This window comes from Artemia sp. Qi Xiang Cuo, chromosome 7, assembly GCF_049724085.1.
Source record: "Artemia sp. Qi Xiang Cuo chromosome 7, ASM4972408v1, whole genome shotgun sequence".
Lineage (NCBI taxonomy): Eukaryota > Metazoa > Arthropoda > Branchiopoda > Anostraca > Artemiidae > Artemia > Artemia sp. Qi Xiang Cuo.
Window position 1 is genome coordinate 3,208,767 of NC_142800.1, and position 26,351 is coordinate 3,235,117.

At 35.6% G+C, this 26,351-nt stretch overlaps 1 protein-coding gene across 1 annotated transcript in view; it reads left to right on the top strand.

Annotated features, from left to right (window-relative positions):
* LOC148949866 (uncharacterized) overlaps positions 1 to 24,852 on the top strand; it is a 44,959-nt gene extending 20,107 nt beyond the window's left edge. The window contains exons 2-5 of the mRNA XM_089091345.1: positions 8,251 to 8,383; positions 12,253 to 12,409; positions 18,065 to 18,124; positions 24,523 to 24,852. Of these exons, the coding sequence (XP_088947471.1) occupies positions 12,253 to 12,409; positions 18,065 to 18,124; positions 24,523 to 24,782 (477 nt within the window). The 5' untranslated portion in view covers positions 8,251 to 8,383 and the 3' untranslated portion in view covers positions 24,783 to 24,852. The remainder of the gene's footprint in view (positions 1 to 8,250; positions 8,384 to 12,252; positions 12,410 to 18,064; positions 18,125 to 24,522) is intronic.
* The last annotated feature ends 1,499 nt before the right edge of the window (positions 24,853 to 26,351 follow it).

Here is a 26,351-nt window from a genome sequence, read left to right on the forward strand (position 1 = left end):
ATTTTGAGATAGTCATTTTGTTCAGCATGTTCGAAAATATTATAAGTATGTCTTTTAGGATGACTTAATCCCCCGAACTTCCCGGGAGGAGGGCTGAAAGTTATGAACTTTACCCAATGTTAACATATAGTATTGGTTATTGGGAAGTATACATTACATACGTATTCAGGGGAGATTTTTCCTGGTAGTGGGGGAGGGGTCGGGGATCATATGGGAGTATCTTTCCATGTAGGAAGTTTTCATGGGGGAAGGGACATTGCTATGAAGGGGACGCCGGACTTCCCAGCATTATTTAAAAGAAGATCAGAAATTAAATATAAAAAAAACAAGTTTTTCAACTGCAACAGCAGCAACATCAAAACTTTAAAGGAACAGAAAATATTACATATATGATTGGGTTCACCCCCTAGTTAATACCTCACTCTTTAAGCCAGAGATTTTTTAGTACTTTCATAAGAGCTATTTATTCTATTTAACGGCCTTTGTGATTAAGCGGTCAATTTTAAAGAATTGGAACAAAATTTGAACTTTCGCTTAAAGAGCAAGGTATTGACTAGGGGGCGAACCCCCTAATATACGTATTAAAAATATATGAATATAGAAGTTCGTTACGTAAATTAATTCGTAAGTTACGTACATTTATTACTAATAACAACGTTCGTAAATAAAATGAAACAAGTTTCGAGAAAGCCATTTAACCAAATAAAAGTAAATTAATATGAAAATTTAGTTTTAATTATTCATGTACTGTGAGCCAAGATCAAAACCTGCATTTATTCAAAAACGTTCAAAAATTAAATACAAAAATCAAGTTTTTTTTAACCGAAAGTAAGGAGCGACATTAAAACTTAAAACGAACAGAAATTATTCCGTCCATAAAAGGGGCTGTCCCCTGCTCAACGCCTTGCTCTTTACGCTAAAGTTTGACTATCTAAAAATGTTTTTTTTTAAACAATAAAAAACTTTAGAGTAAAGAGCATGGTGTTGAGGAGGGGACAGCCCCTTTCATAGACGGAATAATTCCTGTTCGTTTTAAGTTTTAATGTGGCTCCTTACTTTCAGTTAAAAAAACTTGTTTTTTTTATTTAATACTGACAAAAACCACGCCTCTAATAATGTAATTTAATATATTGGTATTTGTAGGACTTCAATTGTGTAGCCTATTAAGGGGGACTGGAGGAGGAATTTGCAGGAGGTGTTCTTGCAAACCTCCAGTTAAGAGTTTTGGAACATAATTATTGCAATAATACCGTTTTATGCTTCCAAGATTTTCTGCTTAAAAAGTGGCACCAAAAATGTTGTTTTCAGTGCTATATCTCACTTACGAATGGTAGAACTGATAAAAAGCACGTAGATATGAGCAAAGGTTTTCAAATGAGCCATTAGACACCACTCTAAAAAGTTCTAGTAGCTCACTAACCCTAGCTTTTCCAGTTGAGACATGGTACCAAAAGTGCCGTTTTTAGTGCTATTTGAAACTTCAAAATGGTGGACTTACTAAGGGGGCTGGGAGGGGAGTGTACAGTATGGGTTCTATTGAACCTCTAGTTACCTGTTTTGTACCTGTTTTGTACCTGTTTATAGTACTTGTTTTGTGCTTCAGAGCTTTTCTACTTAAGAAGTGGCTCCAAAAGTGTTGTTTTCAATGTTATATAGCACTTACGAATGGTAATTTGATAAAAAAAAGCACGTATATAAGAGCAATAGCTTTCAGATGAGTCATTAAACATCACTCTTATAAGTTATGCTAGCCCAATAGCCCCAGCTTTTCCACTTGAGATACGGCACCAAAAGTGCCATTTTTAGTGCCATTTGGAACTTGCTGTTGGTGGAATTTATATGAAAGAATTAGATATGAGCAATATCTTATATATGAGCTATAAGAGATCTGTCTACGATGTTCTGGTAGCCTGCTAGTGCCACCCCCTGAGAAATGGCACAAAAAGTGCTATTTTAGTGCCATATGACACTTGCAGATGGCCAAATTTATAAAAAAAAGCAGGTAGATATGAGAAATAGCTTTTGAATGAGCCATTAAGCATCTCTCTATGATGTTCTGGTAGTCCGCTTGGCCTGTTGAAAAAACAGAAGAAAAAGAAAAAAAAACGGGAGACAGATCGGTAAATATCTACCAAATCATATTATTGACTTACGCATAAAGTGAATATACCACTCGATGCCTTTTTTTATGCTGATTACAAATATAATAATAATTTATTTTAAAAATGAATGTCAGCCCCCCCATATATATGCCCATTCAGGTTATATATTTCTAAAGTAGGGGGGATGGTGGCAAATTTTGTTTCTTATGTAAATGGGAGGTAATTTTAAACTTTACCCCCCCTAATTTAGAAATTAATACCACGAATTGGCATAGATAGGGGGGGGGGGGGCTGAAATTCACTCCTGATATAAAATATTATTATAGTAATAATACGCATAAAAAAAGGTAATGAGTGTTATAGGCTACTAAACTTATTCGTAATTCAAAAAAATGATTTGGTAGATATTTACTGACAGATCAGTGCTACCGATGCAAAGAAGTGATTTTCCTTGTTGTTCAGGGAGATGGACTGTAATTTCCCTACACAAGGTTTTCGACCATGCTGATTCCAATGGCACACTTTTCAATTTGATTTGACGCCATTTACGAGGGATTTGAGGTTATTTTTCGAATATACCATAAATAACTCCGCAATAAACTTTTACTTTTAAGACGAACTGAAATAATAGTTAATATTCCTCAGTCAGTGTCAGATGACAATTTTTTTTTTCACCAGGCAGTTTTTTTCAAGTCATGTTTTTTAAACTTTTGGTTACTATAGGCCGTGGTTTGCTCTTTACTAGGTTGTAGCTACCACTGCAACCATGATACCTTGCCGAGACATGCTTTAAAAATGAGCCCAGAAAATGAATAAAAAAATTACGGATACCGATACCGATATCCCCGATACGATACATGCGATACCAATTCACCGATACCGATAAGCGCGATATCGATACGCCCGATACCACATACAGCCCTTCCCAAGGGACTATGGAGGGCCATATCATAATCAAAACCATATATATTAGATCTTTGAACTGTTTTAAACAAACTGGCTATCTCAAAAGTTTTATAGGACTAGTTTGGGAGGAGGGGACATGTAGGGGGGCCTTTTGCTCTCCAATCTTTTTTGGTCACTTAAACAGGGCACTAGAAAATTTAATTTCCATTCGAATGAGCCGTTAAACATCTCTTTATGATGTTCTGGTTATTCGCTAGCCCTAGTGAAAAAGAAAAAGAAAAAAAGGAGACACACCAGTTCTACCCATGCAAAAAAGTCATTTTCCTTGGCGTTCAAGATGGGGGACTGTAATTATCCTTCAAAAGATTTTGGACCATCCTGATTCCAATGGTGCACTTTTTATTTTGATCTGACGCTATTTTCAAGGGGTTTCAGGCTCTTTTTTGAAATCCTCATAAATTTATTTTCGCAATAAACTTTTCCTTTTAAGATTAACCGACACAATAGTTACCATTTCTGATTCTGTGTCATATGCTCTTACTTTTATAACTTTAATAAATCAAATAATATTAACATTTTGATTACTAAATATCAGTATATGCATATTAAACTGACCATGCACATTCATTTGTATTTTTTTCAGTAAAGTGCAAATTATGTTCTGGCCTTGGGTTTTGGCATAGGGGTTTTGAGTCCAACTTATGTTAATTTCTGCTTGTTTTGAGTTTGACTCGGTTATTTATTGTGATTTCTGTTTGTTTTGGGTGTCATTTATTTATCATTGCTGATTTGCGGTAGTTTCACGCTTCGTAGATTATTTGATTTTACTTTTGCTTATTTTTTGTTTAATGGAGTTCTTTACTTTTCTTTGAAAACCTTATTTTGTGGAAAAAGTTTTTTTAATTAATTTCTGTTTGTTTTATATTGACATAGTCTTTTCAGAGAAGAAGAAAATAATACTTTAAATTTTTTCGCATTTTTAAGGCTTTATAGTTTGGTCTGCTATTTGTATGCTGGAGAAAAATTTTCAGCAATTTTTAACAAAATACACCCTTTTACAAATCTGGACACAAATAGTTGTGTTTAACTTCGTTTCATACCTCCTCTAGTTGACCTGAAATGGAAAACTTGATACCATTCGCAAAAAAATCTGCTTACTTTCTTTGATAGGTTTGATACACTTACGCTATTTTTACTTGGTTAAATTTTAAGAGCAGAAGTAGCCCCGAAAGTTTGAACATAATACCCTCAGTCCTTCTTGGGATACTACTGAGATGCCTATTGGGAATTAGCATTAACACAGTGCATTTTGATTTAGTCTTTAAATCAAATTGATTTAAAGGAAAATGGGAGGGTGGGCGTGGGAGGGGGTTTAGTTGCCCTCCAATGACTTTTGACTATTAAAAAGGGTAGCAGCACTTTCTATTTTCAATCAAACGAGCCCTTTTCGAAGTCCCTACGACATCTCCTTCGATACGAAGTGCCCTGGTCTAAACAACAAAAAAAAAAAAAAAAAAAAATCATAAATTATACCCACATCGATCTTTACTATAAAAATTTCAAGCCTTCCAATCACTTTTGACTATTAAAAAGGGCACTAGGCCTTTCGATTTCCAATCGAATGGGCCCTTTTTGAGTTTCTACGACAACGCTTTCTGTAAACACCTTATATGCCCCCAGGGAATAAATTACAACCCTTACCCTAAGGGCTGTGAGGGTGATTGTCATTCTCTAAGACATAATTACCAGAGCTTTCAACTACGTTAAACTAAATCTCTATCTCAAAATTTTGATTGGATGTGTTTGGGAAAATGGTTAGTCGATCTCCCATCACTTTCAACTATTAAAAAAGGCACTAACCCTTTCAATTTCCAATCAAATGAGCCCTTTTGAAGTTTCTACGACAACACTCTCAATGAAAACCTTATAAGCCCCCCAGGGCATAACCTACAACCCTTGTCCTGAGGGCTGGTGGGGGGGGTGGGTTGTCACCCTCAAAGACCTAATTTCCAGGACGTTCTACTACGTTGAACACAATGGCTATCTGAAAATTTTTATTGGATGTGTTTAGGGAAATGGTGCCCCTGAGAGGGTGGTTAGTTACCCTCCAATCACTTTGACTATTAAAAAGGGCACTAGCCCTATCAATTCCCAATTGAATGAGCCCCTTTTGAAGTTTTTACGAAAACTCTAACTATAAAAACCTTATATGCCCCTAGGGTATAACTTGCAACCTTTTCCCAGGGGCTCTGGGGGGGGGTTTTCATCCTTATATACATAATTTCCAGAACTTTCAACTACGTTGAACAAAACGGCTATCTCTAAAATTTGATTGAATGTGTTTGGGGAAATGGTGGGCGTGGGAGGGGGGTCAATTATTCTCCAATCACTTTCGACTATTAAAAAGGGCAGTTTCAATTTCCAAACAAATGAGTCTTTTTGAAATTTCTGAAACAACTTTCTATATAAACCTTATATGCGCCCAGGATATAACTTACAACCCTTGCACTGAGGGCTCTGAGGAGGTTATCATTCTAAAAGATCTAATTTCCAGAACTTTCGACTACGTTGAACAAAATGGATATCGTAAAACTTTAATTGGATCTGTTTGGGGAAATGGTGGGCTTGAGAGGGGAACTAGTTGCCCTTCAATCATATTCCACTATTAAAAGGGCACTAGCCCCTTCAATTTCCAATTGAATGAGCCCTGAGCCCTTTTTGATGTTTTTACAACATCGCTTTCTATAGAACCTTACGAGCCCCCAGGGCATAACTTACAACCCTTTCCCTGAGGGTTGTGGGGGGGGGGGAGGAGTTGTCATCCTTAAAGACCGAATTTCCTAAACTTTCATTTACTTTGAATAAAATGGCTACCTAAAAATTTTGATTGGATGTGTTTGGGGAAAAGGTGGGCGTGAGAGGGGGCTTAGTTGCCCTCCAATCACTTTCGACTATTAAAAAGGGCACTACCCCTTTGAATTTCCAATCAAAAGAGCTCTTTTTCAAGCTTCTACGACAAATATCTCAATAAAAATTTATATGCCCCCAGGGCATACCTTATAACCCTTGCACTGAAGACTGTGGGGGGAGTTTCCTGCTCAACGGTATAATTTCCTGAACTTTAAACTGCGTGAAACAAAATGGCTATCGAAAAATTTTGATTGGATGTGTTTGGGGAAATGGTGGGCGTGGAAGGAGTGTTAGTTGCCTTCCAATTACTTTCGACTATTAAAAAGAGCACGAGCCATTTCAACTTCCAATCGAATGAGCCCTTTTTGAAGTTTCTACGACTACGCGTTCTATAATAAATCTTATATGCCCCCAAGGCATATCTTACAACCCTTGCCCAGAGGCCTGTTGGGGGGTTATCATCCTCAAAGACCTAATTTCCAGAACTTAAAACTACGTTGAATAAAATGGCTATCTCTAAATTTTGATTGGATGTGTTTGACGAAAAGGTGGGGGTGATAGGGGGGTTAGTTTCCCTCTAATTACTTTTGACTATAAAAAAGGGCACTAGCCCTTTGAATTTCGAATCGGATGATTCTTTTTTGAACGCCTTCTATAAGAACCTTATATGCCCCAGGGCATAACTTACAACCCTTGCCCTGAAGGCTGTGGGGGAGTGTCCTCCTCAAAAACATAATTTCTATATGGAAATCAACTACTCAGAACAAAATAGCTTTCTCAAAATTTTGAGTCGATGTTTTTCGGGAAATAGTGGGCGTGGAAGAGGTGTTAGTCGCCTTCCAATCACTTTCGACTATTAAAAAGGGCACAAGCCGCTCCAATTTCCAATTGAATGAGCCGTATTCGAAGTTTTTACGACAACTCTTTCGATACGAAGTGCCCTGCTCTAAACGAAAAAAAATAATAAATAATAAATTGTGCCAACATCGTTCTTATATGCCCTCAGGGCATAATATAAAACCCTTCCCCTGAGGGTTGTGGGGGAGTGACCTCCTTAAAAACATATTTTCTATTTGGAAATCAACTACGCTGAACAAAATGGCTATCTCAAAATTTTTGTTGGATGTGTTTGGTGGAATGATGGGCGTGGGGGGGGATAGTTGCCCTCCAATCACTTTTGACTATTAAAAAGGGCACTAGCCACTCCAATTTCCAATCGAAAGAGCCCTTTTCGAAGTTATTATGACAACTCCTTCGATACGAAGTGCCCGGGTATGGAAAAAAAAATACATTCTGCCAGCATCGTTCTTTACTTAGGCAGCGCTATTGCGCTGCTTATGATTTATTTTTGTTAATTTTTGGTTTAATGGAGTTCTTTTTTTTTGAAAAACTTGTTTTGTGGAGTTTTTTAAAATTAATACACAGAAAAAGAGAAACTACTGTCCTATGTTTCCCTGCTAAAAATTGTGCATTCGTTCGATTGGTTAATTCTTTTTTGCAAAATTTTTGGAACTAATCATTTTATTTTGAAACTATCAACTAATACTAACAGCACATTGCAGCCCCAAGCCGCTTGATGATAACATAGATACTCATGTTCCTTTCCTTTCATAATTTATTTAAAGCCTTCCATTCTACACCTTCCCAAGAAGTTTCAATTCCCTTGAAACATTCCCTACGAACTTCTCCCGCCTATTCCAGGACAACCTGCTTTTCATTGGACGAAAAGGACGATATCTGGCAATCTGCCCTCCTTCATCCGCAGAATGTGTCTTAACTATTTGAACCTTGCTCTGATTACGACCCTAAAAAGTGGGACACAAACACATTTTTTGCACAACTTACTGTTTGAAATACGGCCAGTCAGACATGTATTCAAAAGAATCTGTTGACCATCCATCTGGATTTTTAAAAATAAAATCCTCCTCCCTCTCTGGGAGCACCCACGTTTTAGGACCATACATGTCCACTGTCATCACTCTAGCTTTTTATATTATAATCTTCAAATTACTTCAACTTTATTTTTATAATTTTTATATTTATCAACGTTTTGAAACGAGCTAGTAAAAACGACCACAATACCTGATTACTTCTTTTACTTGAAATTTTGAAGCTAGTATGAAAAAACAAAAAACTGTTGGGGCTACAACATAAAAAAAAACTATTTCTCCGTGATTTAAATTTTATAAGTCTTAAACGGCTTATCATTCCCCACCTTGGATTTATAAATTTTTCTTTGGCTCACTTTGTACCCGATTGTTCTTTATAGATAAAAACCACTGACCATGGAAAAAAACAATGACAATGAAAATGTTCTTCTTCTTTTTGATAGATTTGCAGACAAAAAGAAATTTGCCTCAGTTGGAATTTCACTTATATATTCAACAAAATTGTTTTCTGTTATCAGTCCGAAGTACCTCTTCCAGCATAGAAAAGCATCGTTTTATTTAGTCTAAAGGAAGAAGGTAGGTGTGATTTTAGTTTACTTATTTTTTCTTTTTCTTTTATTGTAAATTGGGTAAGTGATTCAAAAATTAAATTGCATTGGTCCTAATCTCGCTTGTATACATTCATCAAAATTAGAAGCTGTACTAGCAGTTCTGAACATCTCTCCAAGGACAAGAAAAGTACTGTTGTCTTAAGTTTAAAAGAAGAATGTCGTTTTAATTTTATAACATACATTATTTTTTTTATATTTGAAACCAGATAAATACGTTACACTTTGAAATATATCGATCCTAAGCTCTCTTATGTGCTTTCAACAAAATTAAAATTGCTACTAACAGTCCTAAGGGTCTCTTCCAGAACAAAAAAACAAAACAAAACATTATTGTCTTTATAGTATCAAAGAAGAAAGTGGATGTAATTTAAATTAATTACAAGATATTTTAGTTTTGATTAAGGATATTTAGTTTTGATTAAAGTCAATGATAAATAATAAATAATTGAAAAAAAAAATATGTGATGATACTGCTATTGGTCTATACAGCCAAAACCTTAGATTCTGGCTGTTATCCAAAATATATATGTATGTATAAAAGTCTAATCCTGGGGGTCAGCCAATTTTTCCGCATGGTGTAGGTCAGGTTCTAGGCTGGTGATCTGCCATTTCAGCAATCAACGTCCATTTTTTTTTTTAGGAGCTTCTTTTATGATTTCCTGGGGAGTATTTTGGCTGCTTAGAATTTCTTAATTCAAGCATTTGAAAATATTGGTAGAACTAGTTGTAAAAATGATTCAGCTTTTAGATTTGTGAAAACTCAAGCTATTCGAAATCACCAGTAGGATAACATATTGATGAATTTTTAAAATCTTTTAGGAAGAATTGCCACTGAAGTTTATTGAACACTGATCCTAATAATTTTAGATCGCTAGGACGAACCCAATTGCCCAGAACGGGCAAGGATATCGATTCTGGGGGACCATAAATAGGACAATATTTTTTTGGTTGTTTATTGTTTCAAAAGCATGCTTTGGTAAAAATAATTATTATGAATTGATACATTTTTTGAATATGCTCCTCAGATAGGACTCCACCCCTCAGAGAGGGTGGAGTCCTCAGATACTCTGGCTTGGGGAGCACAATCTCTCTCTTCTTCTTCGCAAGCATAGGTTTGGCTGAGAGAGTTTTAGGAGATAACAAATTTAAAATCAGGGAAAAGTTTATTAAAGTTAGCAGAACAAATTACTCTTAATGCTTACTCTTTTTGGTACTTCCGTTTCTAAAAGACTTACCTATTTTCATATTTTTTTTTCTTCATTTACTTTAAAGGGTAAGGTAACATGATCTAAAATATAATTAATTTTGCCCTTAAAATAAAAGGAAAATAGAAGCGGGTTGAATTCATTATTCAACTTAGAAGTTATGTGCTAACTTTGCAATACAATAGGAATAGAATAGATTTTATTCAATCACAGTGCTTTGTTAAAACTTTGACTGTCAAAGCTGATTATGAACAATGATAGAAGAAAATAAACCAATAAGCCCGTTCTTTTGCACTAAGATCTTACATCTAAGATCGCACATCTATCTGCAAAGATGTCCATTCTTTTAACTCATCTTGGTTCTAAGATCTTAAAGCTCACTGATGTTAGCAAAAAGTGTGAAAGACGCCATCTTTCTATCATATAGAACAATGATGAGAGAACTTTGATGATATACTCATCATTGTTCTTAGACCGTAGATCTGAGCAGTATGATGAAAGACGTTTGCAAAAGAACGCTATCAAACAGTTCGTGGTAACGAACTGTAAGTAAGGAGCGACCCGGCTCAATGGTAACCAAAACTCCAAAAAATAGGATTTTGATACCAATTAGATACATCAAAAGAATCAAATTTAATGCTGATTTCAAATATATAACTTTAATCAATTTTAGTCCTACCTATCAAAAGTTACGCACATAAGAACATTTGGTGGATTTTCGAAAAAAGAGGGAAAGACTCCTTAAATTTTACAGAACCTCAATGGAAATCAAACCATCAGATTCGGTGTATTATAGAACCCTACTGTACAGGTTTCAAGCTCCTATCTGCAAAAATGTGGAATTTTGTATTTTTTACCAGAAGAAAGATTACTGATGCGTGTTTATTCATTTTTTTTCCCAGGGGTCATCGTATCGACCCAGTGGTCCTAGAATATCGCAGGAGGGCTCATTGGAATGGAAATTTAAAGTTCTAGTCCCCTTTTTAAGTGACCAAAAAATGGAGGGCAACTAGGCCCCCTCCCGCGCTCATTTTTTCCCAAAGTCACTCGATCAAAATTTTGAGCTAGCCATTTTGTTCAGCATGGTCAAAAATATGATATCTATGTCTTTTAAGATGACTTAATCCCCCAAAGTCCCCGGGGGGAGGGCTGAAAGTTATGAACTTTACCCAATGTTAACATATAGTATTGGTTATTAGGGGGTATATAGACGTTTTCAGGGGGATTTTTTCTGGTAGTGGGGGGGGGGGGTGATTCGGGGGTTATGTGGGAGGATGTTTACATGGAGGAAGTTTACATGTGGGAAGAGACATTGCTATGTAGGGGGCGTCGGATTTCCCAGCAATATTTACAAAAAGGATCAGAGATTAAATAAAAAACAAGTTTTTCAACTGAAAGTAAGGAGCAGCATCAAAACCTAAAACGAACAGAAAATATTACGTATATGATTGGGTTCGCCCTCTAGTCAATACCTCGCTCTTTAAGCCAATGATTTCTTAGCATTTTCATAAGAGCTATTTATTCTAATTAACGGCCTTTGTGATTAAGGGGTCATTTGTAAAGAATTGGAACAAAATTTGAACTTTATCGTAAAGAGCGAGGTATTGACTAGGGGGCGAGACCCCTAATGCACGTATTAAATATATATGAATATAGAAGTTCATTACGTAAGTTAATTCGTAAGTTACGTATATTTATTACTAATAAATACGTTCGTAAATAAAATTAAATAACTTTCGAAAAAGCCATTTAGCCAAATAAAAGTAAAACTAATATACAAATTTCGTTTTAATTATTCATGTACGGTGAGCCAAAATCAAAACCTGCATTAGTTCAAAAACTGAAAGTAAGGAGCGACGTTAAAACTTGAAACGAACAGAAATTATTCCGTATATGAAAGGGGCTGTCCACTCCTCAACGCCTCGCTCTTTACGCTAAAGTTTGACTTTCTCACAACTCTTTTTTTAAAACAATAAAAACTTCAGTGTAAAGAGCGAGGCGTTGAGGAGGGGACAGCCCTTTTCATATACGGAATAATTTCTGTTCGTTTTAAGTTTTAACGTCGCTCCAAACTTCCAGTTAAAAATAACTTGTTTTTTTTTTATTTAATAAGATGTAAGATCTTAGTGCTAAGATTTCACCTTTAAGCGTTCGTTGTCAAAAGATCTAAGATCTGAGCACAAAGATGAGTAAAAGAACGGCCCTAATGAATAACACTAGTGACTTATACAGATAAACTCTGATCACAATCGTCGAAGCAATATTTGTTTGATGCAATTCTTCGGCACAGAAAGTAGGCTACCTCTAAGGTTTAGTTAATTTTGTTGAAACACTCATTAGCCTTCAGTGGGTTAATTATAGAATAAATTGAGGGGCCCCTAATGTACAGCAGTAAAACATGGAAATTATTTTGCCAATATAAATTTAATTTCATTGGCTCCCAAGTAAAAGCATGGTTCAATTTGAAAGGTATCTTGAATTCGTATTTGAATAGCCCTCGAGAAAAACGCAAGGGGAGGGGGATGTGGAGAAATCATGTTTCAAAAATTAAAAATTTGCATAATTACGCGTTATTTATCCGCGGAATCAGGTTGTTATTTGTCAGCTTTAATGCAATTTCGTCTTTCAGATGTTTTGCCTTCAAGTTTCTATTCTCACAATGCTACCAGTAATGATTGCAGCTGGAGGGCTGAAGGGAGGTGGTGGAGGTGGAAATGCAAATGTTATACACCTTGTCCCCTTAAATGGTGGTGGAGGTGGTGGCGGAAGTCATGCAGCAAGCTCAGGTAAGATGTTTTGCATTGCGGTTCTCAGTCATTTGAGGTTCAGTAAGGCTCAAATTAGTTATTAGTTAATCAGTTATGTTAATTTTTAATCAGTTATTTTAATTAATAATTGTTATTTTAACTACTAATTGTTATTTTAATTTTTAATTATATCTATAATTATTTTTAACTTGTTAATTTTTAATAAGTTAAAATTAGGTTAATTTTAATTAATTAGTTATAGTTAATTTAGTTATTAATTAATTAGTTATAATCGACTCTCGATAATTTGAAACTCAAGGGACAAGAGGAAAAATTCAAATTACCGAGATGTTCAAAACAACCAGAGTGCAAATAATCAAGAAGGAACAAGGAAGAATTTCAAATAAACAAATGCTTTATTGAAAATACATATTCCATGCATGTAGACACATACATATAAACTCTTTATTTAACTTCTTAATGACTTATGTATATGGAGTATGTTAAATACCATGCGAGCGGAAAAATGATTTTGCAAAGTAATCTATGATTATTTTTTGATGAAACGACTTCTATCTTACATTGTCGAACTCAGTTTCAGTGGTGATGAGAGCTGTTATAAAACACTGGTGGATCCAAGGGAGGGGGTCGGGGGGCCCTGACAAAATTTTTTCTGGCGCCCTCTTTCCCTGTTTTTCTTTTTTCACTCTTTGTGTTTAGAATAAAATTGTCAATTTGGGCAATTATTGGAACCTTTATCACATTAGGCCCCCTCCAAGATTTCGCTCATCGGCGCCCTTGTCACATTGGGCCCCTCTCAAGATTTTGCTCTAGATCCGCCCCCGTTAAGAAAGCATGACTTGTTTCTGTTCTGGGAACGTAGGAACCAGGGCTGTATCCAAGATTTGTTTTATCGGGGGGTGTTTTACACAAGGATTTATTTTCAGAGATGGGGTGGGGGGTTACACAACAAAAACTAAGAAGCACATTAAAAATTTGTTAATAATCATTTTTGTTATATTTTTTAGAGTCAGACAAACATATAGGGGGGGGGGGTGAAACCTCTTAGCACCCCCCCCCCCCCTGGATATGACCTTGCTAGGAACGCAAGGTGTTGATGGATAAACTTGCCTAGCTTAATGTGACTAGAGTAGGTGGTTATTCTTCTTTATCATCCTCGTCCTCATACTGAAAAGTTCACAATTCGGCATCAGTAGAAGCACCATGGACGGCGATTTCATTGTCCATAAGAAATAAATCTTCTAAGGTAAACCTTGTGACTCCCGTTAAATCTTGTGACTCGGATAGCCTTGCGGGGTTTTCCGTTTCCTTAGCAAACCCACTTTTTTAAAGCAGAAATGTAGGGTGGTAGAACTAGCATTTTTCCGGGCCTCAACAATAACAATAATAGAGGTCAAAACTGTTATTTTCATATTTTCACTTTTATCAATGCTATCCAGCAGAATTTATATGTTTTTACAAAGCATCTCCAACCAAGATGTCCTCGTTACAAGTTCAAATTATCAAGATGCTTCTTTTTCAATTTACCAAGTGTTTTTCAAGGGACCGCGAAAAAATTTCTATTTATCGAGAGATTCAAATTATTGAGAGTTGACTGTATTTACAATGCTGTCAGACAGGGTTTTAACTACGGCCTCTTTGAGGTGTCTCTGCTCACTTCGAGTTTCATATTTACCCTCCCCAACTTAATTTTCACATTTTAAATTTGTTTTCCTCTCAGTTTCTATTTAAGTATTGAATGGTCTCGACGTCCGGTGGTATAAGCATGGGCTGTGTTGTCAAAACTATCAATTATCTAATCAGTTATTCAGCTTTAAACAAAATCATGCAGTTTTTTAGAAGAATTAATGTATCTTATCTAATTCTTTTATCAAACCTGGATAAAAATACACCGAAAAGTACATGGAGCTAGCTTCTTGACCTTAACTGTGCCTCAGCCTTCTAAGAAAGGGGTACCCCAAGGTTCTGCCCAAAGTTGCCTGTCTTTTTTTAATTATATAAATTTTGGTCACTATACCTTGCAATTCCTCTATATTAATGGGTATTTTATATAGGTTACAGAAACTTCCCTCCTTGACAAAAATGAGCTTCTTCAGAAACCGAAAACCGATATTTTAATCTTCTTGAGTGGTCCTCAACAAATTTTTATCACTTTTAATTTATTTAAAGCTAATTCTGTAATTTATTGTGAAAAATCAAATTTGGTTCCTTCCATTTACCATTCTTACTTTTTCAAAACAAATAACATAGATTTCAAGAGAAAACGCAGTGACGTTTCTCAGACTTATAATAACTGATCAAGATTCATTTTTTTTAGTTCATTTTGATCAAAATTAGGTTTGGAGAATTTAGACTAAGAAATTTACATTCCAAGGTGTGTTCGTTCAATACTAAGGTTGAAACACTTACTTCAATCCGTCATCTTACGTAGCATATGCCTTGTTCTGATTTGCTGTAATATAAATTATTGCTCAATACAAGGGTGGAGCTTGGGAGTGGTCTCAGGGGCGTGTGTCGCCCCAGAAGGTCAAAAGTTTCACTATTTTCACGGTCAGAGAGGTGGACAACACCGATACGGCAGCCCGATTTATATCAGTGCAACCCCCAAACAAAATTAATTCTGTATCCATCCTTAGCTCAGTACCCTATTTGTCAACATTTTAAAGCCGTGGTGAAAAAAAAAATCAGATGGTGCACAACATAGCACTATGATTCCTGAAATATTTTTATCCGGTTGCTATTTGATCTCCCTGACAGATATTTTACACTATCTACAGTATCTTATCGACAAAAAACAGATGTGAACATCAGCAGGTGTCAAACTGAGGAATCAAAATTTGCTCTGATCATGGGAATTGTGTGTCCCATGTCATGATTTTTGGCAAAAAAACCTTGGAATTAGCACCACAATTTTTATTGGCTGGAAAAAGGCTGGAAGTGGTGGAAAAGGCCAAACACTTAGGTTTCATCCTTTGTCAAAATGTAAAATGGATCAGTCATATTACAACAATGGAACAAACAGGAAGAAATAAATTATTTGGTCTATACAGAAGCACATTAACATCAGAAATAAGTCAACTGAGTCTCCACAACCATATATTTAAAACTAAAATTGTACCTATCTTATTTATAGAACCAGAATCATGGGGGTATTAGCCGGGAATGCAAATTGAAACCCTTCAGCTTTAATATTATAAAGGAGTTTTTTACCTACACAATGCAGCTCATACGCTAGTTTTAAAAGGTGATCTTGGTACATTTAACCTGAAATTGAAAAGATATACCCAAATCATCATATTTTGGTTAAGACTTTTAGAACTTCCCCAGACTAGACTTGCCCGAGCAGCATATGAAGATCTTCTCCTTCAGTGTAACAAAATATCATGGACAGCACAAATCAAAAGGATATTAGATGAGAATCGATTTTCAAGTTCGTGGGAGAAGGGAAAAGGGCCAGAAGATCATGAAAAGTTCTTCAAGGAATTTAGTGCAAGACTTGAAGACCAAGAAGTGTAACTATGGCAAGCAGCTGTGGACAAATCTCCTTTGTATACAAATCTTACTTTGTGACAAATCTTACTTTGTATAGAGAAGTAAAAGAGAATTTTGGTCAGGAGTTTTATTTCAAGCTGGGATTGCCCATTAAATATCTGAGGATTTGGATTCAGATTCGATCAAATTGTCTTCCAATTTATGCTAAGGTTGTAAGGAAAATGAGGGAAGGTCCAGAGGCCGGGTGTAGTTGCTTGAGATGTGGGGAAAATGATTATGGGTTGGACCATTTCCTCCTCCGGTGTAAGCAACTCTCTCATTTAAGGGGATCAATTATCCAGGAAGGGGAAGATAGGCTGCTTTGTGAGTTAATGAGGTCTAGGACTCCCCGTTATATTGTGGCAGTAGGAAATTTTGTATTGATGGGAAGGATATCAAATGAAGTATAATTTTTCTTTAGTATTGTCTTTTTTTATATGGCTTTAATTGGCTTTTAAATACAGATTATTATTATTATGATAGTGCTGAAATGCTCATAGGTGGTCCAATAGCATATATTGTTCTTTCTATCACTTATAAAATATTTATCTTTATATGATTATTCTTAATTTTTAATCAGTTTCTTATAAATTTTAGAAGCCTAATGTTTTTTTTTGTTATCGCTGGTGTAGTATAAATAACCATATAACGTTTATGGTTATAGTATGGTCTGGGTTTCTTGTTGGTTCATCGTTCAAAAATAACTAATAACAATAAATTATATTCCTTATGTTATTCAATGTACCTTAATTAATTGAGAAGACTATAAATGATTGAAAAACAAAAGATGACAACAAAAAGAAAAGAAGCATTTATACTAACAAGAAAAACTACAGCAAGAGTAATTTGTAGCCTAATACCAAAAAAAAAAAAAAAAAAAAAAAAAAAAAAAAAAAAAAAAAAAAAAAAAATATATGTAACTCAAGTAAGAACTCCAAACTATGGTTTTTCCCCCAGTTTTGAGATGATTTCTGTGTCACTTGTGCTATATTTGCTAATCTGTCTTCCGTTACGAGTGAATGGTGGCATATGGCAGGGTAGGGTATGAGGCAGTGCGACAGTGTTTTAAAGACTTGAAGGTAAAACTGTTCTAAACAAAGTTTCTTGGAAATAACTGAAGCATAGAAGGCAGACATTTGGTGGGAAATATGAGCGATCAAAAGACTGCAAGTGTGGCGAATAGGGGTGCTGGTAGGGAGGCCTTGGTATGAGAAACAGTTAATATTTTTGATAAAGGAGCACAAAAAAAGCCTGTGACGAATAATCGTCTTGGCAATTAAAAAGAACAGCTTCTGATCTTCCTGAATTAAATTCTAGGCCGCGATTAGGATACTCATCACATAAGAGAGAAAAAATTTTTGGGATACGTTTAGTAGCCCAACATAGAATGAGACAAGCAAACTACTAATGTTGTGAAGATTACAAGATGTGGCACAATTTCCAAGTGTGTTCGAACATAATTACTAAAAAGGGTTGAAGTTCCCTGCCTCGTTCTTTTACGAACAAAAATTTGTTTCTTATAGGTAACAGGAAGACTACTCCTGGACTTAGGAATATTGATACAAATATTGAGACTATACTATATATCTCTTAGTTGTCTAATATTTGCAAGGTTGCCCCGCCCCCGCCTATTTTTGCAGCCTTGAGTAGAATATTAGCATGAAAAAAGGAACTGAAAGTTTGCTTTACGTCGTGTCCTCCCCCAGGACCAATTGGCAACCAGAAGCTTTGGCGTCAATTAATGTATTTACAACTGCGGAAACAATATGTAGGCTCCCGCTACCGTAATGAAGCCTAAACTGGTGGAGAGGGGCGTAACATTTTTCCCCGTCAGCTCATCAATGGAAAATAATTAACAAAGTTTTCTGAAAACTTTTATACATAATATGTAAAGGATATAATAAATGGTTTAACTTGAACTAAATGCACTCCCAGTTAGTTGCGAGGTTCATTAACGAAACGCCACTTTAAAAATAACGCGATGTAAATGAACTATTTTCATGCTTTTCCAAAGAGTTAGTTAGATTTTGTAACCACCTGAAACAAAGAATCATAAGATATTTAACTTAAAGAAAAGCCGAGAAAAAATTTGCTGATCGTATAACCATAAATAATTGAGTAAACATACACTTTACTTTTCAGCTGCTTCGGCTGCAACTGAGGCTGCAAGCACCGCCCAATATGCTGCTAACCACGCCCAACGTAAGTACCATTATTTCTGTGGTTTTTCCACGATCATAGCAACAAATAGTTAGCAACAATTATTGCAAGAAAATGCATTTCCACGAACCTAAAGAAAAAGTTACTAACAACTGTTGGGTGATTTTTCCGACTGAACAAAATCTTGTAGTGAGAAAAAAAAAAAAACTGTTGACGGGACCTGACGGAGCAAGAGAAAAAATTGCTAGCATAAATAAATTACAAATATCTTCCAGTGAGAATGCTTGCGGGTAAATTTTTGTGGATTTTTTTTTGCATTTAATTTCTAGATTTATTTTGAAGATTTGTGTGGTTTTAGAGACTCTCTAAATACATTTTGGATGTATGTATAACCCTATTGTCGATGGATTATTTTCTGCAACATATTTGAAGACTTTCTCCATTAATTCCTTAGAATTTTCCCTTAGAGCATTCTCGGCGGTTTGGAGCTACAAGTGGCTCATCGGTGTGATTTCATTTACTAAAACTTTGTATTGAACAAGATTAAAATTAAGATTACTCAAGGAGTCACTCCTCAGAAATCATGTTCTCCAGGTGTCCTGTGCTAAGTGTGGTGGAAATGTGCCAACCGTTTTGGGGAGTGTGCCAAGTTTTTTTGGGACTAAGTCAAGCTTGATGGAACTGTGCCAAGCGTGTCGCCAAAACTTTGCGGCACATATGGTGTTTTGAGACGTACATCCGATGGGAGGCAATAAGTGCCCCTCGGGATTGATAATTAAAATTAATTTATGTCCCTACTCTTTTTATAATCAGAAATCATGCATATTTTTGCTACTTTGGTATTATTATATTATATCGGTGGCTGTGGTTGCTTCCAGGGTACTTGTGTGTTATACGCCACTCACTTATATGCTTCATTTAATTAGAACCTGTTTCTTTGAAGCTTAATCCTAATGAAATATCACATAATATGATGAGAATAAAATATGACAAAACTTTAGAAACAACTTTGGGCTATATACTTGTACATTAGAGGGAGTGGGATAAAGTAGAGCGGGTCCGCACGAAAAATGTTTTAAAACAATTATTCTGCATATTATGAAGTAAGAATTGTTTTCTAACTTCAAACTGCCCAAATACTTAACCTCCACTGACCCCCTAATGTGCAAATATATAGCCCAAATTACATATTTACCATCCATTTTGTCACTTGTCTCCCTCCTAAATATTTGCCTGACTCGTAAAAATGTAACAAAAATGCAGATAAATAAGTTCGGATGGGTTTTTAAAGTTTTTTCCACCTCCCCCCCCCCCAAGCAAAATTCTCGATAAGCCCTTGATCACAAGCCATTCCATAGGGAATATTCTTATTGATGATATGGTGGGTTATTCAGAAGAATTATTGAGCAAAAAGATCAACTATGCTACGGAAAATTAAATTAAAAAAAAACAAGTTTTTTTAACTGAAAGAAGGAACGACGTTAAAACTTAAAACGAACAGAAATTAGACCGTATATGAAAGGGGCTGTCCCCGCCTCAACGCCTCGCTTTTTACGCTAAAGTTTTTTATTGTTTAAAAAAAACAAGAGTTGTGAGAAAGTCAAACTTTAGCGTAAAGAGCGAGGCGTTGAGGAGGGGACAGCCCCTTTCATATACGGAATAATTTCTGTTCGTTTTAAGTTTTAACGTCGTTCCTTACTTTCAGTTAAAAAAACTTGTTTTTTTTATTTAATTTTTGAACGTTTTTGTGCAGGTTTTGCAGTTTGCATTAATGCAGGTTTTGATTTTGGCTCACCGTACATGAATAATTAAAACAAAATTTGCATATTAATTTTACTTTTATTTGGTTAAATGGCTTTCTCGAAACTTGTTTAATTTTATTTAAGAACGTTTTTATTAGTAATAAATATACGTAACTTAAGAATTAACTTACGTAATGAACTTCTATATTCATATATTTTTAATACGTATATTAGGGGGCTCACCCTCTAGTCAATACCTCGCTCTTTAAGCTGACGTTCGAATTTTGTTCCAATTCTTTAATAATGACCCCTTTATCACAAAGGCCGTTATTTAGAATAAATAGCTCTTATGAAAGTACTAAACAATATTTGGCTTAAAGAGCGAGGTATTGACTAGAGGGTGAACCCAATCATACACGTAATATTTTTCTGTTCGTTTTAAGTTTTGATGTTACTCTTTATTTTCAGTTGGAAAACTTGTTTTTTTTTATATTTAATTTCTTATCTTTTTTTTAAATAATGCAGGGAAATCCGGCGCCCCCTTCACAGCAATGTCCTTTCACCCATGAAAACTTCCTTCATGGAAAGAGCTTCCCAAATAACCCCCGACCAACCCACCCACTACTACCAGAAAAAATTCCCCCTGAAAACGTCTGTATACTTCCTAATAACCAATACTATATGTTAACATTGGGTAAAGTTCATAACTTTTTGGGTAAAGTTCATAACTTTCAGCCCTCCCCCCGGGGATTTCGGGCGATTAAGTCATCCTAAAGGACATAATTATCATATTTTCAACCATGCTGAACAAAATGGCTATCTCAAAATTTTGATCAGGTGACTTTGGGAATAAAAGAGCGTGGGAGGGGGCCTAGTTGCCCTCCATTTTTTTGGTCACTTAAAAAGGACACTAGAACCTTTAATTTCAGTTCCAATGAGTCCTCCCACGATATTATAGGACCACTGGGTCGATACAATCACCCCTAGGGAAAAAAACAAAAAAAAAAAACAAAAAAACAAATAAACACGCGTCCGTGATCTTTCTTCTGGCAAAAAAATTGCAAAATTCCACATTTTTGTAGATAGGAGCTTGAAACCTCTACGGTAGGGTTCTCTGATACGCTGAATATGATGGTGTGATTTTCATTAAGGTTCTATAACTTTTAGGGGGTCTTTCCCCCTTTGTTCGAAAATCAGCCAAATTTTCTCAGGCGCGTAACTTTTGATGGGTAAAACTAAACTTGATGAAAGTTATATATTTGAATTCAGCATTTAAATATGATTCTTTTGATGTATCTATTGGTATCAAAAACCCGTTTTCTAGAGTTTCGGTTACCATTGAGCCGGGTCGCTCCTTACTTACGGTTCGTTACCACGAACTGTTTGAAACATACTTCCATTCTCCTTTTTCTCCCTTTCAAATCATTCGTGGTAAAGAACTTTAAGTAAGGAGCGACTCGAGTCAATATTAACAAAACTATATAAAAAAAGTATTTTTGATAACAATTAAAGCATCAGAAGAATTGGCTTTTTATCGTATTTTTTAAATATGTAAAATTAATTTAGTTTAATGTTACCCCTCCAGAAACCTAAAACACCCCCTCCCCCAATGTCAAGCGATTGAAAATCACACCATTAGATTCAAAATATCAGAGAGCCTTACTGTAGACGTTTCAAGCTCCCTTAAAAAAATTGCTGATGCGTCTTTATTAGATTATATTTCCCAGGGGGTGATTATATCCAGCCAATGGTCCTGGGAGGTCGGAGAGGGCTCATTCGAACGAATATTAAAATTTCTTTTGTCTTTAATGTAACCTAAAAGACTGTGCCAAGGGAAAATAGCGCTTTGTGCCATTTTGTGGAACCAAATTACGATTTTACCCCAAAGAGGACAAAGTTGATATTGCCTAACAATTCTAATATGGCCAATCACTTTAAAAGTATTAAGAAATCTTTTTTTTAACATCTTTTTGAAAATTTTATGTTGAGCTTCCCAGATGAGGAGGAAGTAATGCCGCAAGGCGCTAAACTTGTTTCAGAAAATTCACGTAGTCTATAGTAGTCGTAGTCTAAATATCCTAACTATCCTTGAGTCTTCAGATAATATGGAATAAGCTTTGGAGAAGGAGAGGTTGTAGACATTGGGGAAGGGGATATGAATACCCCTTCCACTGCAACAATTTTTATCTACGTAGCATAAATTATAAAATATAACTGCCTACCGGGACAGAAGTGAAAAAGGTGAGGCGAGGCATAATGTGTCTCGCCTGGAAATTTCATAGAGTACGGGTGGGAAGTGATACCAAGGCTTTTGTCTTAGGCGACTTTAAATCGTATTATTTCTCTTTAATGGAAAAATAATACCCCCTTTCCGCATTCAACAAAACTACTGTTCATAGTAAATTCTAAGTAAATATTTTTTAATCCAACATTTAATTTTTTAAGCAAAAAAATTGAAAAAGTGGGAGCTTGCCAATCAATTTACAATTCTTAGTCTATTTTGTTTTCAAAATTCCATTTTTAAAAGTTTTGATTACTATTGGGCTGAGTCACTCCTTCCTGACAGTTCGTTACCCCGAACTCTTTGATATGCTTTATTAGCTTAGAAGTTAACAATGATCTTATCATGTGGAAATCAAACAGTTCGTGGTAGAGAACTGTAAGTAAAGAGCGACCCGGCTCAATAGTAACCAATACTAAAAAAACAGAACTTTAATACCAATAGATATATCAAAAGAATCGGATTTTTATGCTGCTTTCAAATATGTAAGTTTAATTTCAAATATACAAATATATAAGTTAACAGCCTTAAAAGTAATAGAATCTCAATGAAAACCACACCATCAGATTCAGCGTATCAGAGAACCCTACTATAGAGGTTCAAGCTCATATCTGCAAAAATGTCTGCAAAATTATATCTGCAAAAATTTTGTATTTTTGCCAGAAGAAAGGTCAAGGATGCGTGTTTATTTGTTGTTTTTTTCTCAAGGGTGATCGTATCGACCCAGTGGTCCTAGAATATCGGGAGAGGACTCATTCGAACGGAAATTAAAAGTTCTAGTGCTCTTTTTAATTAACCAAAAAGATTGGAGGGCAACCCCTCCCACACCCTTTTCTTCCTGAAAGTTATCTGATCCAAATTTTGAGATAGCTATTTTGTTCAGTGTAGTTGAAAGATCAAATAATCATGTCTTTAGGTGTAAAATTACCTCGCACAGTCCGCGGGGAGAGGTCTCTAAGTTTGTAAATTTGCCTATTATTTACGTAAAGTAATTGTTATTTGGAAGTATACAGACTTTTTTTTGGGGGGTGGGGGTGGGTGGGGTGTGCTTGGGGTGGATTTTTATGGGCAGAATCTTTCTTGGGGAAGGAAATTTTTACGGGGTGAATATTCCACTGGGAGATTTGACAGAATTATATATGAAATTCTTCTTAGTTGTCTTAACATTCTCTTTGCCCAATTATTTATTTGGAGATGTTCCAGGGGAATTATCCAGGGGATTTTTTCCTTGTGTTTTGATTTCCAGGAAATAATTTCTACGGAGGGGGACATGGGGGATTCTCAGCGAGGATGGAACTTTCTGGAGAGAATTTTACGGGGGGTGGGGGTGCACTTCACGTTGGGTAAAAATTTTACGAAGAAGTTTTCTGTGAGGGGGAGGGGTATATTTCATAGAGGGTGAGCCAGATTTACTGGGATTATTTGGAAAACAAACAGAAATTATTCCATATATGAAGGATTGCCCTTTCTTCAATGTCTTACTCTTTATTCTAAAGAATAACTTAAACTGAAACACGGGATTCGTCTAATTAGAATAGGAAGCTTCTTGTAAAGTACTACCAGCTTTAACGTGAAGAGCAAGGTACTGAGGAGCAAGGTACCCTTCATATACGGAATAAATATGCAAAAATTAATATGCAAACTTAGTTTTAATTTTTCATGTATGGTGAACTAAATTTGAACCTGTGTTAGTTGAAAAACGTTCAAAAATTAAATAAGAAAAACAAGTTCGTTTTTAACTGAAAGTAAAGAGTGACATTAAAATTTAAGACGAACAGAAATTATTCCGTATATGATAGGGGTTATCCTCTCCTCAATACCTCACTCTTTACGCTAGAGTTTTTATTGTTTTAAAAAGTAGAGTTGTGACAAAGAGTTAAACTTTAATTTACAGAGCAAGGCATTGAGGAGGGTGCAGGCCCTTTCATATTTGGAATAATTTCTGTTCGTTTTAAGTTTTAATGTCGCTTCTCATTTTCTGTTAAACACAAAACTTTTTTATTTAATATCTTTTAAAAGAGAGATTTTCTGAGAAGTCTTCAATTGTTTTTTGAACCTAAAAATTTAACAGAACGGGTATATTTTCGAATCAGTAGGCTAATAAATAAAATAGTAGGCTAATAATAAAAAAAAGATATATTTTCTCAATGTAGAAAATAGAAGTGAAAATTCAAATAATTAAGGCGGAATTTTACTAGCACCAAACCCTCCCCTATTTTAAACCAAACGAAATTGGAAAACGACCGGGGTGCATACATTTTCAATTAAAAAGCTGCTTTTAGACACCCAAATGGCGTGTGAATCGAAGTATATTTCCGAAGCTGCCTGTATTTGACACGGGCCTAATCAGACAAAACACAAAAAAATCTTTTAAGTAAAGATTTGAAACAGCAAATTAATGGTAAGATTCTTTTCAGAAGCTGCAGCAGTGGCAGAAACCGCGAAAGCTACGATACTGTCTCAAATTAACCAGGCCATTGGAGCAGCTCAAAAAGCCTGGGCAGCTGCCAACATAGCAGAGCTAGCCGCAAAGGCGGCAAAAAGTGCTGCGCACAATTCAGGAAGCAATGGAGGCGTTACAATAGTTGCTGACGGAGGATATGGTGTTAGCGGTGGCTCAGGATTTGGTGGTGGCACAGGATACGGTGGTACTGGCAGTAGTGGAAAAGGATACTAATCTCTTTTTCCTTTCGTGTTAATACTTTTGTGCTGTTATTTTTGTTTTATTTATATTAAACGTCATAAATAAGATATATCTTACCCTTTCATAATCAAAAGCTCTTTGTGAAGGTAAAGCAATTTCGGCTCGACACAAGGAATAGGGTATAAGTATTTTGGTTAGGAGCTAGGGCACCGACAGAAAATTTTCCAGGGGGGCCAGACGCCAAAATAGCAATGGTGGTTGGGTGATAGTTTTGGCGGCCTACGGCATTAAAAAGTGACTTTGACCTAAAGTCAACAGGTCTGAGATCGATTTAAAGTTTTAAGAAACTAATTAATTTGATAGCGTCAATAACGGTGGTCTAGGCCTCCGAGCTACAAAAGAAGCAACGGTACGCAGCGGTAATACTGGATTTAACGTAGTTTATTCGCTTTATTTGTAGCAAAATTAGGCTATGTTTGGTGATCTGTAATTGCGTATCAGCTACAATGAGGGAATAAGTCATTGTTTAGGTGGGGTAGGGTAAATTCCTACAAAAGTAAATTTTTATGGACAAACTGCTTACTCTTCATGAGGCTTGAGATAAATGTTGAAAGAGGAAGGGGGGGGGGAAGTAGGAATTAATTAGAATGTTTCTCTATACAGCTACTATGTTGCATTCCCATATTTACCAGCACAGAGGTGGAAAAGGCAAGACAGGTCATCATCAGCCCTGCCATGAAATTTCCTTGGGGTTTCAAATACTGCTAGGAGCTTAGTTTTCAGCAATTTTAAATGGTAATATTTATCTTTTTCTATTTATATAAAGTGCTTCAAAGTATTTAAAAAATTATATGTACGGTGTTTATCGATAAGAAAATCGTATTGTAGAGATTGTGATGGCTTCAGTTATGTAGAAGATCAAAAGTCTCACAGAATTTCCATTCCATACAAACAATAATACTCCTTTTCATCCAACCAAAATTCTTTAGTAGTAATATTAACAAGGGCTTTTCACCTAAATTACTATTCATCGCCAATTTTTTAAGTATATTCAAATTTTATCCAAACTTGAAATTACAAAAATTTATCCATAGGAAGATACTAATCAATGTATAATTATTGATTTAAACATTTTAAAAGCAATTGAACACGGATTTAAGGGATCGCTACCTCAAATTATATATTGGTTAGGCCTGGGAATGAACAGCTTTTCAACTGAAAGCAAGGAACAGATTTGAAAGTAGGAGGGGGACAAAAGGTACTAACGGGGCACGATATATGGGCATTGACCTACTAACGGTACGAACAACTGGACGAACAAGATGACAGCCAATCAGAGGGCTACAATCCGTGGACGAACATGATCACGTGCCTCTTTCTAGGCCATTCATGGGAGTCAGAAATACTAACGGGAGTGGCGCGAAGAGACTAAAGAGATAGAAATTTGTGACTTTACGCTAAAAAAGATGAAAGTAATAGACTCATCAAGATGACTTGGCTTACCTTCTCGACCGTGTTCTGTATAATACACAAGTACCATCGAGCAGTGTTGTCAATATAAAATATGCAATAAAAGAGATCGAATTTTTTGACTTAACGCTA